Genomic DNA, 13,977 nt, shown 5'->3' with positions numbered 1-13,977 from the left:
CTATACTAGAGTATTACCCAAAACCTCTTGATGAACATGCTTATTGACCCCCTCTTACTCATGATATATACAGCCGCGATTCTAGAGCATTATACCTTATCATTGACATTAGAGCGTTCCTAAGTTATATTGGAGGGCGAATATACTATATATAGGTTATCGGAGAGAGACAATATCCCCACTTGTATCACCGCCAGGAACCGGCACCATTAGGACCAGCTAAAGCCATTTTGTGACGTCTCCCAAGCAAACAGAGACCCAACTCTAACACTTGAGGGATAATACATAAAAATAGACACAACAACGTTTTTACCTACCTTGGAATAGCCCTAACCCTTTTCTCTCGCCTTGTTTTGCTAGAGTGGCTTGTGCGTTGCGTGAATTAATCAAGAGCACAGGTAGTCTGACAATGTCAATAAGCGCGCGTGCGAGGACAATACCTAAATGCGCTCCACCTTGGTGCAAAACTAGGAGAAGGAATATCATGTTGCTGTATACTTGTATGTAAGTCAGCCTGAACTATCTTTACTAATCTGGCAAAAATCACGGTAGGAATTGACATACCCCCTTTACCATAGATGCATAGTAATAACAAGGTATAAAGGCAATATCAGATACATGTAAATGGAAAGGCTACTGTTACTAGTCATAACTTGTGACAAACTATCTACATAATAACCTGTGGCTGGCTTAGAATACATGATTGCCCTTTGAATGTATACCTTGTTCCATTTATCCCTTTCTTCGTTGCCTACAATTCATCGTCATACCTAGGCCTCAAGAATGGCTTCAACGACGACCTGGATTCATGACCTGGGTGTCGTCAGCGTGGTAGCCCTTATTACGTCTGTGGTACGCACCAGCGCAAGAAAGTATTTTGAGCGATCGATATCAGATTGGTCCAAGCTTGATGAAGCAGTCAAGAGCAGGTTGGCTGTTGAAGTGGGCGTTATACCGTCTCGAATCGTCCTGTTCTACCTCACTCTGCCGGTTGTACTGAATGGATTCTCCCCTATGGAGGCATGGAAAGCCAGTGATACGGCGAATTCTCTGATGTCCTGGTATGTAGGAAATGAGAAGCCCTTCTTCTCTCTTGGCATTGGCTGACGGTTTCTTTCCAGTGCTATTTTGACTGGAGCCTATATCATTGATCTTACCGTTACAAGGAGTGACAAGGCTGCCACTTTGCATCATATCATGGGACCAGCCTTACTATTATGGATCCGTCTCTGCTTCTCGTCATTTGCCTCTTCGGATGCACTATTATGTCGGCTGCTCATCCAATTTGTGTTTTTTGGAGCAACAATCTCAGGCGCCACAACAACCACACTGGTATTTCTATACCAGTTCAGAAAGACATGGTTCAGATCCAGTACTGGCAACGCGTACCTCTATTTCACATTGCTTCTTCCGGTATTGGCTTTATCCACTATTGCCAGCACGTTTTACTGCACTGCCTATCTATTGGTCTGGTTCGACGAAGTTTTCGCCTATTTTGGACATTGGGGCTACCTTCCGCTTGGATGGGTTTTGGTCGAGTGTGGCATGCAGTGGAAATGGCTAATGTGGTTCTATAACTTTGACGAGTGGTACCGCAACACCACATATGAGGACCCAAAGGAGTCGCATGAAACCAAGGCACATATGGCGAAGGTAGCCTCTACCGCATGGTGGCTTCCGAAGTGGCGGTTTGCAGTTATAAAACTCTTGGCTGGGACATGGTTTCTTACTGTACTGGGAGTCGTTTGGAAGACAGGCGATGTTCAAGTTCTGGGGAGAAAGGTTGCCAGAATTACTGTAAATGCTTGGAACGGGGGGCTAAACGCTCATTACGATGTATTGGGTGTCCAGAAACACGTGGACTTGTGAATAGAGTGGATATCACTTGACGTATCTAACATATATTCTGACCATAACTCGTAAACTTACATACATCTGGCTACCTATATCAAACAGTGAGGCAAGATGACGGAAACCTTTGAGATACCGATATCTCGGTGGTGCTGAGGTTGGAGAACGCAACGAATCAACTAGTGGGACGAGAGAGACATTGAAACAAGGGCCTGAAAGGCCGTTCTCCATCTGGAAGAATATCGTATTATTTGTCAGATAGTATATGGCGTGACCAATCATGGAGTACATTTGACTTATTCTCGTATCAATACACCAAGGCAGCACAGATCTACCGTTGGCTTCACCTAGGTTTGTGGGACATTTGGCTGCGTACTAGTTAGAAGAAAAACTTTCAGGGGTCAGTCTGAGTGTTGGGGCTTGATTGGCTAGCCCTATACAAAAGCGAAAGTCTGGAACCTGGTCCTGTGAGAAATTCGACGGTAGATCCCGATTGCTGACTAGGCTTCTGGAAAGCTGCTTCTGAAACTCGTTTATTGCATACATTACAATGCCGTCAGCGCGCTGGTGCCAAGCTGAGGGCCTCTTAAGGCTTACAGCAGAAGTAGCCCCACGGCAATGACCGTTCGAATACCTAGCGGCCGCGTTCGGTGGCGACAACTCTTGTAGCTTAGTTGGGTAATCTTGCTCCTCCGGTTCGGGCTAGAGTAGACTGCCGAATTAGCAGATGTTGCTGCACTGGAGAATTGCTATTTTGAACGTGGCTGGGTTGGGATTCTCACGGATATCCGGTTGCGCCAGCTGCACCGGCTACCTCTCTTCTTGGCACGATCCTTTGCGTATTACTTACAAGTCCCCTGAAGTTTACTTGGTGACCAAGCAGCAGCACTGACATCATTATGCCGGCGAGGTATTACGACCATTAGTCTCGATCTTGCGCTCTATGTTCGACTGTGTACAAGACTGTTTCTCCCGAAACGGGACTTTCTTTATCACTCAAACCCCTTTCCTCCCCGTCCTCTCACTGTGATCTCTATCGTGATCGAGACCCGTAGCCCAGTTCAAGACACTGGGCTAGCTTCTCCTGCTAGAAATGAATTCCAGTGATGCCCCTGGATTAGGCCGACAATTGCTTGGTGCTGGGAAACAAGGTCAGCAACGGCCATTTACTATACGAAGGCTGTGGGCGCTCAAAGACCTTGTCAACAAAGGAGAGCCCACCGAAGACTTGGACATTCCTCTTGCAGCTTGGAGAAAGGGCACAATCACCTTCGCCCTTGCTCTTGCGGGGTTTATGGTAACTCATGACCCTGGTTTATTTACTCGCTTGGGACAACGCTCATTTATTGCCTCGATAGGTCGGCATAGATCAATCCATTATTGGCAAGTAAAGGATCATGCCTTTTGCCTCAACCTTCGACTAATATATAATCTTCAGAACCAGCATTACCCACAATAGTTGCTCAATTCTCTTCTCTGCACGATGTCGGCGCCTACACTTCGGCGTACCTTATTCCGCAGTGTGTTCTGCAACCAGTGTGCAATAGGTTGTATTCGATATGCTCGTTCAGCTCGGTGTACCTTAGCTCGGTGCTGCTCTTTATCCGTAACGCTCCTTAAATTCACTATGCTTCATTATACACACTAACATTCATATTTCAGTTGGTTCTATCGTCTGTGCGGTATCTGAGAGTTCGCCATCTTTCATATGCGGCCGAGCTCTCTCAGGGCTGGGGGCTGTAGGTTTGAGCGTAGGAGGCTTTCGTATGCTAGCTTTGATGCCAGCAGAAAAAGAGCAAAACGTATCGATGGGTGCTTTTTCTCTCATCCTGGGATCCAGCGTGGTGATAGGGCCGATTATCGGTGGTGCCATCACTCAATCACATCTTGGATGGCACTGGCTATTCTGGATCAACATCCCCATAATAGGTCTCGTACTACTATTGGTTGTCGGAGTAACTTACACGGGCGGCCCTGACCTCAGAGGAGAAAAATATGGCTTGAAGTTTTGGGAGAAATTGAGGCTGCTTGACTGGCTTGGCACAAGTTTACTTGCCTTGACCCTTGTACCTCTGATCCTGGCCCTTGACTTTGGCCAGACATATGGGTGGAAAAACCCTCGAAGTGTAGTCATGTTTGCTGTGTTTGGGGTGTGTCTTGTATTGCTGTTGCTACATCAAAGAATAGCAAAGGAGGCAATATTCGAACGCACCATTCTTTTCAACAGGAGCGTGTGGACTACTACAGGCATCTTTTTCTGCGCCTTATCGTCGGTATCCGTGATTATACTATTCCTTCCATTTCTTTTCCAGGTATGTGCAATTCTCTTCCCAATATTGTATCACATCATACTGACACATTTCCCTCCTCAGGTCATCAAAGATCTTAATCCACGTACCAGTGGATTCCTCTCGTTCCCTCTCGCAGGCACGCTGGCCATCAGCACTTTCGCCTTCTCCATTATATCTACCAAAATTCCCTATTTTAACCCCCTCGCGATCGGTGGAACCGTCATATTTTTGGTCTCAAATGTCCTATTTATTACTATGAAGTCCAATTTTTCAGTTGCGGAGGTGGTTGGCTATGAAATAGTGGCTGGCTTTGGGGTGGGAATGGCCTGGCTGGCAGAAATTATTTATCCAAGAGCAGTTCTTGATAAACACCAGCTGGCGACCTCGCTAGGATATTCTCGCATGTTACAGCAGATTGGGGCGTGAGTATATAGCCCTTTGCTTGTGTACTGACTGCTCATTGCCGTGCTGACCGTCTATCTACAGGGCCGTGGCTGTTCAAATCTCAGCAGTTGCTTTCACCACTACCTTGACCCATAGCCTCGCTGGCCTCTCGCTTACACCTGATGAGATTTCATCCCTCAAAGGAGGCAGCGGAATAAATAGCCAATTATCTCCCGGCGCAAAAGCTGTAGTCGTTGATGCCTACAGTAAGGCTATAAGAATAGGCCTAGCGCCTTCGTTGGCATGGGCAGGGTTAGCGCTGTTGTTTGCATTGGCTTTGCCCTGGCCAAGACTAAACGACCATAAGAACAGCAGCGAACAGAAGGACCAAAGTGTTGGTGATAATGACAGTGGCAGTGGTGTTGGGGATGTTGCACTGTCGGTCCTGGTGCCCTCTACAGAAACCAGCTCTGTGAAAAACGATTACTCGGCGGTCAGTGCGCCTGAGAGAAATTTACTCGTCAGCCGACTCAGTTTCGACTCTTTGCACATGGTGGATCGGTATGATGAGAACGGTCGCTGGACGGGCGTTGCTTGAGATTTGCAAAGATGGGTAGCAGTCATATGTAGGAAATATATGCAGTATCTTGAATTAGTATAAATAGTTGAGTGTGTTCCAACTGCAGTACTAGCTAACCTCATATGTTGTGTCTCTCCGTGCCATTTATGAAGAACCCAGTCGCTAGTGCAGCCAGCTGTATTTACAGATTATGGTAGGATTCCGTACCCCCCGCCATACCCAGTATTTAAAGAGAGTGCATATTACAACTACCTTCCTATGGACAGATATAAAATTTTGTCGCGGACGCTATGTTCGTTTAACAACCCGGAACCACGAGAGCAAATGCTTCTGTTCATGAACCTTTCTATCCCCTTGCTCCCACGAAACAGATTCCTCGCGTAGTAGGATGGCTGGGTCAAAGAGCAGAAAGACAGTCACAGTGATTACCATGAGAGTCGCATCGAGCCCAATAAAGTACCCCTCGTGGGTAATCAAAAACCCTGTCCATCCCTCAGCCAATTCGATCGTGCGGTAGATGGACCTGATGTATATCATCAAGAACGCCACGAAGAGACTTATCAGAACGAGCTTCGTGGGTCTCTTTATCACCAAGCCCCTAGCCCGACGGAGGAAGTCAACGACGAGTAGAGCAAAAACGCTCATGGTAAACAATTGAAATGCGATCCCAGCGACCATGATGTGAGTTCCAGTCGACGAGTCGCCATTAATCTCAACGGTAGCTCTGGCTGCCAAAGCCCCGCCAACGGCTTGCACGACAAGAGAGATGACGTCGCATGTGCAAAATATTATAGCATAGTGGCTGGGTGAGAGGCTGCTTGTTTGAGGGCCAAGTTGGTTGATTAGAATGCCAAGAAGGACATAGAGGCCGGCAGCAAAAAATGTTGGCGCAATAATGAGAGTGGTTATTTGCATCAAAAATGCGTCGTGATTGTATGGGCACTTGGCGTTCCATGTTCGGCCAGCCCAACCTATCGCTTCGGCTATAAAAGATGGCATGGTTAGCACCACAGTTAATGGCACAATAAGAGATGGGAGAGAAGGAAAAGTGTACTGAGAGCTCCGATAGCGAAGAGAATAGACGTCCAGCGTCTAAAACGGATCGCCTGAATAGCATGACCGATCAGTGCCAATCCAAAGAGGACATCGAAGGCGATGCCAGCCCCGAGACTTGGCCGATATCCATAATCATTCTTTATCTGAGGAAGAAGATTTGGAAAACAGCCGGTACGTATATGGAGAATTTGGTTCCAGAGATTTGGATCAATACCCGCGGGTGGAGGAGGAAGAGAGCTCATGCCGAATATCTGTGTTGGGTCAACTGAAGAAAGAAGAGATTCGATATGATAGTTTTCACAGGGTAATTGAAAATTGGTATACACCAAGAGAGAGATATGAAGAGTCAGAGCAAGAAACTCGTCGCGTAAAAGAAAATGTCGAATAACAAAGTACAAGACTCTCCATAGTGAGACTGGATTAGTCTACTGCCTGAAGGAATGTTACCAAAAATATCACAGATGGCCCAACGCTGCCGATGACGCCTATGAGCCACCGAGATAATGACAATGGGGACACTAGCAATCTAATTCTACCCACTGGAACTGTTTTGGTACACAATAAGCAATGTGCGCGCGCTGCCTCGTTGCTATCTTGCTCTCCACTGACCATCCACTGTTTCTGCACTATCAGGGGCTTGCGGGTCAATTGTTCTTGAGTCAATGAATTTTGGCGGAGTTCCATCGTCTCCATTACACTAAATTACAGTGCTGACGGTGTGCAATTGATGATGGCGGGGAGTGAATTGGTCAAAACTGGCACACATCATGGGGGTGGGGTGAAACACACATGCCTGCAGACTAGGCGGCAGTCTCCAAACTGTCGGATTCAAAGGGCCAGCACGGGGAGCCGCTGGACATGTGCGAGGCTAATATCGGCATGCATACATCCATTCTGACCGGTTATTTCTTGATATTTCTTTGCTTTAGCAATATTGTCACGGCATACTATACTACCATGATGTATTACTACTACTACTATCTGTTGCTCTTGGGATTGTCTTATTGGGTTGTCAAGAGATCAATCTTGTCACTTGAGCAGCGTAAATTCGCCAGGAAAAAAGGATGCCAGCCTTGCCAGCGTATACCACAGAGAGAAAGGCTCATTGGCTACGACCTATACCGGCAAGAAGTCAGTCTGGCTCGGGAGGGCCGATCTCTACAGGCAGCGCAGAATCGCTTTCGACTGTTTGGCGACACATTTTCTGGAGTTGTCATGGGACAATTTTTCATTACTACAATAGATCCGGAAAATGTCAAGGCTTTGTTGTCGAGCCAATTCAGTGACTTTGACAGTGGCAAGAAAAGTCTTTTTGGACCTTTCATAGGGGATAGTATGTTAACCACGGATGGATCTTTATGGAAGCATTCAAGGGTTCGAAGCAGCCTCCTCAATTTTACTTTGAAGATGTTTCATTTCTGATGCATTTCATATAGGCACTGGTTCGCCCACATTTGGGCAAGAGCCAAGTGGAAGACCTCAGCAGGCTGGAAGGTCACGTACAAAACTTATTTACATGCCTCCCCAAGGATGGTTCTACAGTAGATCTACAGCAGTTATTCTTCCGGCTTACGTTCGACAATGTTGTTGAGCTTCTTCTCGATAAAAAAGTGTCTACTTTGAATTGCCAACCAGGATCCCATCTGTACAAGGTCGTTGAGGCTTTTGATAACGTTGGTAACTTGGTCAACCGACGTGCCGCTCTAGGCCCTCTGCTGCGTTTTTACCGGGACACTGAGATGAATGCTACGTGCAAGATCTTGCATGACTTCGTGGACGATATTATTGAAAAAGCTTACCTGAAACGGAAAACACAAAAGGATCGCAAACCGCCTACTTCATTCTTGGACAGTATTCTTGACAGCACGGATGACCTCGGGAAAATTCGGTTTGAAGTTTTAGGCTTGCTTCTCGCTGGACGTGACACAGCAGCTAGTGTAATGAGCAACTTGTTTTTCGTCTTGGCAAGGCGACCAGATATTTGGCAGAAACTTCAAACCGAAATAGAACACCTTCAAGAGCGGAAGCCAACATATGAGGACCTTAAAGGACTAAAATACTTGCGACAGGTAATCGATGAGAGTCAGTATAACCTGGTTTAAGTCAATATTTTGATGGATATGCTGACCAACACGGCGTCTTCATAGCTATGCGATTATATCCTCCAGTTCCAGGCCTCTTCCGCGCTGCAAATCGCACTACTATACTCCCCCGTGGTGGAGGTCACGATGGTCAGTCTCCTGTTCTCGTTCCTAAAGGGACTGTGATAAGCTGTTCCGTATTCAGCCTCCAACGTCGCGACGATGTATTTGGACCCGATGCGCAGGAATTCCGACCCGAGCGGTGGGATAGTCTGAGTCCGCACTGGGAGTTTTTGCCATTTAGCGCTGGCCCGAGGGTCTGTATGGGCCAGACATATGCATATGCAGAGATGATATACATATTGAGCCGGATATTACAAGAATTTCAGCATGTAGAGAAGCGGGGTGATGAACCTTGGGTGGAAAAGTGGTCTATTACTTTGTTGAATGGATCTGGTACTAAGGCTGGGCTGATTCCGAAGACAAGCGGGATGGAACAGATGTGAGAATAACTGCAGTATCCGGAGGCTTGTACACACATTTTATGTTCTATTACTTTTTTTTAAAGTGAAATCCACAGATGCCTAACGACAATCTTGCCATCAATCTGGTGTTTTCTGAAAATATAACCAATTATCATTTATACAATATGTTATTTACTGATATATGTCTATTAAAGTAGCGTCACTTTCACTTTTAGCCCTTGAGGCTTAAGACTCGTTCCTTTTTGTATGATGGGGTGCCAACCAGGAATCGCCTCTTCAAATCGGAACCTTGACACCAAAACCGTCAAGAATACTTTTAGGCTCAGTGTGGCAAAGTCTTTGCCAATGCAGATACGTGGGCCGCTGGAAAACGTCAAAAAGGCCTGAGAGCTCTTCGCTCCGCCACTGTACGACTCCTCCCAGCGTTCGACTCTGAACTCCTCTGCATCGTCTCCCCACAGCTCCTGTGATCGATTGACGGCATAAGGGCTAACCATGATTTGTTTTCCCTTCGGAATATGGAGATCACCGACCAGAGTTCCGTTGCCTGCCTCCCTCATCATCGCTGGAAAAGCTGGATAAAGTCTGAAGACCTCCATCAGAAAGCATCGCAAGTACGTTAGAGAGTTGATATCGTCAAGTGTCATCCCTTCATCTTTCCGGTTTCTGGTTGCTGCTAGTAGTTCGGCCCGCAACTTGTCTTGGACAATCGGGTGTTGTGCGAGTTTGAAGATGGCCCATGCTAACGTTATGGCTGTAGATTCATGTCCGGCGGCGAGAATTGTCAAAATATGACTAAGAATCTCGCCTTCGTCTTCAAGGCCAGAAGCTATTATAGCAGAGAGAATATCTGTCTCAAATTGTGAGTGTTGGCGCAAGAGTGTGTGCCGTTGACTGAATTGTTGGCGTACCTTTTTCCCGTACATCTATGTTGTCATTTTTATCCTCCTCGATTTCCTGCTTTTTCTGCCTAATCTGAGATAAGCAGAAATCCTGCAAGAATTTCATCCCTTGATGAAACTCCTGGATTGGTTTCAATGGCAATTTAAAGAGCAGATGCGGTGAGATTATCGCTGGGAGAGTGGCGCCGAAAAACTTTTCGATTGTGCTCTGATTCTCAAATGATGGAAAGACGCGTTGATATGCCTTTAAGATGGGTTGATTCGGCCGTGTCACGGAGTCGAAGTCAACACCCAGAGTGGTTACACCAATGACATCCAGAGTCGCTGCCATAGTCAGAGGATGCATATAAACTATCTCCGAGTTGCCATCAGATTTGGTAACAAGCTCTTGCATCTTGTCTGCCAGGATGAGTGCTTTGGCCCACATCTGAGGAACGAGGCGCCTGTTACGACTCATCCCAAATATGGGCGTAAGAAGTTTCTTTTGTCGCTATGGGAAAGGTTAAAGCCAAGCATGAGATTTTGAGAGGCAAGTTGAGACCACGTACTTTATGGACAGAACCCTCCGCAGCAACAAGGCCAACCCCTAGGCTTTCAACAAGTCCATCTCGAACCGCAGCTGGTTTATGAAACAAATACGGTTGGGTCATGACCGTCGTCACTGCCTGCGAACTCTTGGGGATCAAATAGTCGAATGGGCCCAGAAACACACGATAGAAGCCACTAGCAGTGGTCGGCACTGTACGCTGCCAGCGAACCAGTGGAAATCCCCATGGTTCGCTCAGGAATGGAATCAAGTTGCCCAATACAAAGGGTGTATCCTAGTAAAAGTGAGCCATATTTCATACCCAAGAATCTCATAGTAATCGTAGCTCATACCCTAGGATGGGGCAGACTTTTCGTTGGCGATAAAAACCAGCGGTAGATCAAACTTGAGAAAACCAATGATATAGCTAGCTGGGCGACTGTAGATACTAGAAGACCAAGTAGAATTGTAGTGTATGAGGCGCCATGGAGCTTGAGATACGAGGTAACGCCAACCACGACAGCCAGTGCAAGCATTGACTGGACACCCATCTCTGCTAATATTCAAGAGTATGCAATGGGGAGTATTAACGAAACAGTATAGGAGCCAATACCTGAAAAGTGAGAACTTATAATGAGCATGAAAGACACATGCCAGAAAATACCGTCAAGTGGTGTGGTTGACTGCTTCTCTCGAGTTCTAGATGCGCAAGCACCGAGTGAGTTCTGCCGTGAGATTGAGTTCCAAGAGCCCCATTAAATTGCCCATATCATGAAGTCTCAAACTGAAAGCGGACTTGCAATTGTGAGCTGATAAGGTTGGATACTGGTGCTGATGGGGTGTGTGTGATAAAGAATCCGCCACTAGGGCATGATGACATGGACCGAGTTTCTAGCACGCGATTGTTACCAATCGCCTCTCTTTCAACACCAATTTCCCTCAATAAATCTGATTTATCGCACCATCCTGTTGGATTGGCGATGGGTCACTTGGGTCGCGATGGGGTCTGTGATGACGCCCCAGCCGTATTGTCTTTTAGGCAAGCTGTTGTTGCTTGATTCCATTTTGTGGACCTGTCACAGCCACCAGGCACCGGCCTCAAACATCCACAGTTTATTGCTATAGCCGAGTCTTAATCTAGCACCAGACATCTCCATTTAACACCGCCGTTGGTCTAACAAGAACACGGGCATGATTCCCCGTCCCTCCTGCGTAAGCCCGTACGAACTGTAAGATCCTATGTTGCATTAAAAGATCTTGCTGATCACATTGCTAACCTAATAGAGGATGTAAGAGATGCACTTGCATATGGGAACCTTAATCAGTCAATATTATGCAGAAGAATGCCGTCGTGGCCTATTTTTAGAGGTTCTGCTCAGGGAATTGTGTTGTAGGTGATTGGCTGAAGTGTCATATGCTACTAGTTCGTGGATCCAAAATCGCGCGCCCGTTGCACACTCCCCGATGTAGTCACATATTAAGGGCAAGTCCGCGTCGGATCAAGGATGAAACAAAAATCTTCTAAGCAGTGGTGAGATTCATGATAAGCGGCGTAATCCACAGGGAGCTTCCTGCAGGTTAGTAATGAGCTTTTGTTAATATCCCCTCCATATGTTTGCATTCCCTACATCCCCTAACACCCACCCGAAAAGAAAATACATAAGTGGGATCCGAAGTCGTCATTCATGCCCATAGCGAGATCATATTGAGCGTGAGCCCTACCAGTAGTGGTCTACTCACAGACAGGGAGTAATCATAGCTACCAACAATGGATATTCACACGAGCCCTTCTTCCCTGGCCTTTGACAACTTCACCGGGGAGGTTACCAGGCATTCATCTGTATACGTTGGTCTCGGTTTCTGTGCTCTTCTAGCTCTCTGGCACTATTTTGACGTCTCGGGGCACGATCCTAGAGAGCCACCTATCGTGAAGCCGTCTATACCACTCATTGGCCATTTTGTAGGGTTTTATAGATATGGAGTCAGCTATATGGACCGTATGAGGTAAGAACAGCTAATATCTCTCGAACATGGGCGTTTTTGCATACTAAATTGACAAGGCATCACACCTCATGGCCTGCTTACACACTCAGTGTCATGGGCCACAAGACCTACGTCGTCACAACGCCGGGACTATCCCATGCCGCTCTGAAGTCCAAATCAATGTCTATGGAGCCTCTAATCGCATATGTGGCGCCCAAGATGTTGGGTCTCAGCAAAGATGCAGGCCACCACTTTGGTATCGACCACACAGGCTTTTACAACGGTTCCCCAGCGCTGAGAGAACGACGTGAAGAGTTCAGCCACGCACTTGCCCCTGGCCCGGGTGTTAATCTACCAGGCCAAATGTGCTCAGATGTAGTAACAGACGCTGTTAATGCGTTTGGTGCAGAATGGGCAACAAGAGACTTGTACCAATGGCTACGGGATGTCATCACACTAGGCACAGCTAATGGTCTATACGGGCCAAAAAGCCCAGTCGCTGTTGATAAAAGCCTTATTGAAGATATCTGGTAAGAAATTCTAAAGCTTTCTCAGACATTCTATTGCTAATAGAAATACAATTACAGGGCATTTGATGAGAACCAACTACGGCTTAGCTGGGGTCTCCTCCCCAATCTCATCGCACCCACTGGTGTTCGTACTCTCAACAAAATCTCCAATGCTTTCCAACAATTCTTTCAAAGTGGAAACGCAAGTCTTGCCAGTGATGCTGTGAAATTGGGCATTGCCACGGCACGCAAGATGGACGTCAGCATTGAGGACTACTCTCGTATCGAAGTGTTTAATGTATCTGTTGCTACAGTCAACACCGTGCCCACAGCTGTTGCCATGATACAAAATATCCTTGCCAACTCAAATTTGTTACAAGCCCTACGCAAAGAGCTTGAATCCGTTCTCATTATCAAAGAAACTCCCAACGGCCGCCAAGCGGAGCTTGACATTGGGCACGCGGAGATTGAGTGCCCACTACTCCATGCTTGTTATCAGGAGGCTCTCCGCATTGGTTCTACACCAACTTGCAACCGTGCGGTTCTCGAAGACGTCGTACTCACCGACCCGGACACGGGACGTGAGGTTTTATTTAAAAAGGGCTGGAGAGTGTCTATACCCACATTCCTCCTACATAACCGGGATACCTTTTGGGGCGGAGACGCTGAATCTTTTGGACCTGAAAAGTTTCTACCAGGGGGCATTGCAACTGACGGTAAAGGCAAAGTCAAGACTCAGGGATTTGTACCATATGGTGGTGGGGCTCACTTGTGTCCCGGTCGCCACCTCGCCAAGATGGAGATCCTCGCTTCTAGCGCTCTAGTTGTCATGGCTTTAGACTGTGAAGCCCAGAATGGGTTTGTTACGCAAAACTATGCGTCGAATTCAGGAGCAAAGAAGCCAATAGGATTAGATAATGTCAAGATAAGGCGGCGCATGGGATGGGAGGATATAGAGTGGAAAGTGAAAATTTAAAGCTGTACGTCTTGCTACGTTCGATATCCGGATTACATTAATAGGCAATAAACACTTTTCTCTATATCTTTGTCTCTCTCCCTCTCTTTTCCTACCTCTTCTACTAAAACCATAATCCCGGCTCACAAACACGACCTTGTATGACATCCACTGCTCAATATGGCCTATAGTCTGTCAAAATACTCAAGGATTCGAGATGGAGGACCGACTAATGCTAGCATCTCCAGCATTCCAGTCATTGTTTAGGAGCCTTCCATTGTAGTTTACAGGAATAAATGTGATCTTACATCGCTTATCCAAAGTCAACATGGAAAGAACGAAATTGTCGTCGTTCTACTGATCCACTAATTGAG

General features: G+C 46.7%; 5 protein-coding genes across 5 annotated transcripts; 3 read left to right on the top strand and 2 right to left on the bottom strand.

Moving 5' to 3' along the window:
• Nucleotides 1-783: 783 nt before the first annotated feature.
• Triagg1_2844 (uncharacterized protein) lies at nt 784-1,869 on the top strand (the record flags this gene model as incomplete). The annotated part of the gene is made up of 2 exons (XM_062897070.1): nt 784-1,061; nt 1,122-1,869. 2 exons carry the CDS (start codon nt 784-786, stop codon nt 1,867-1,869), a joined length of 1,026 nt encoding a protein of 341 aa, XP_062758461.1.
• Nucleotides 1,870-3,659: 1,790 nt separating this feature from the next.
• Nucleotides 3,660-5,124, top strand: Triagg1_2843 (uncharacterized protein; the record flags this gene model as incomplete). Its single annotated transcript, XM_062897069.1, has 4 exons — nt 3,660-4,001; nt 4,224-4,564; nt 4,629-4,838; nt 4,899-5,124. The coding sequence occupies 4 exons, from the start codon at nt 3,660-3,662 to the stop codon at nt 5,122-5,124; spliced, it is 1,119 nt and encodes a 372-aa protein (XP_062758460.1).
• Nucleotides 5,125-5,394: 270 nt separating this feature from the next.
• Nucleotides 5,395-6,021, bottom strand: Triagg1_2842 (uncharacterized protein; the record flags this gene model as incomplete). The annotated part of the gene is made up of 1 exon (XM_062897068.1): nt 5,395-6,021. The coding sequence occupies one exon, from the start codon at nt 6,019-6,021 to the stop codon at nt 5,395-5,397; it is 627 nt and encodes a 208-aa protein (XP_062758459.1).
• Nucleotides 6,022-8,916: 2,895 nt separating this feature from the next.
• On the bottom strand, nt 8,917-10,707 carry Triagg1_2841 (uncharacterized protein; the record flags this gene model as incomplete). Its single annotated transcript, XM_062897067.1, has 4 exons — nt 8,917-9,578; nt 9,640-10,120; nt 10,179-10,451; nt 10,510-10,707. 4 exons carry the CDS (start codon nt 10,705-10,707, stop codon nt 8,917-8,919), a joined length of 1,614 nt encoding a protein of 537 aa, XP_062758458.1.
• A 1,217-nt stretch (nt 10,708-11,924) lies between these two features.
• Nucleotides 11,925-13,624, top strand: Triagg1_2840 (uncharacterized protein; the record flags this gene model as incomplete). Its single annotated transcript, XM_062897066.1, has 3 exons — nt 11,925-12,160; nt 12,217-12,669; nt 12,727-13,624. 3 exons carry the CDS (start codon nt 11,925-11,927, stop codon nt 13,622-13,624), a joined length of 1,587 nt encoding a protein of 528 aa, XP_062758457.1.
• Between the last annotated feature and the right edge of the window lie 353 nt (nt 13,625-13,977).

The sequence above is a fragment of the Trichoderma aggressivum genome (assembly GCF_033847375.1).
Source record: "Trichoderma aggressivum f. europaeum strain CBS 100526 chromosome Unknown scaffold_007, whole genome shotgun sequence".
Lineage (NCBI taxonomy): Eukaryota > Fungi > Ascomycota > Sordariomycetes > Hypocreales > Hypocreaceae > Trichoderma > Trichoderma aggressivum.
This window is presented reverse-complemented; position numbering and strand designations above follow the sequence as displayed.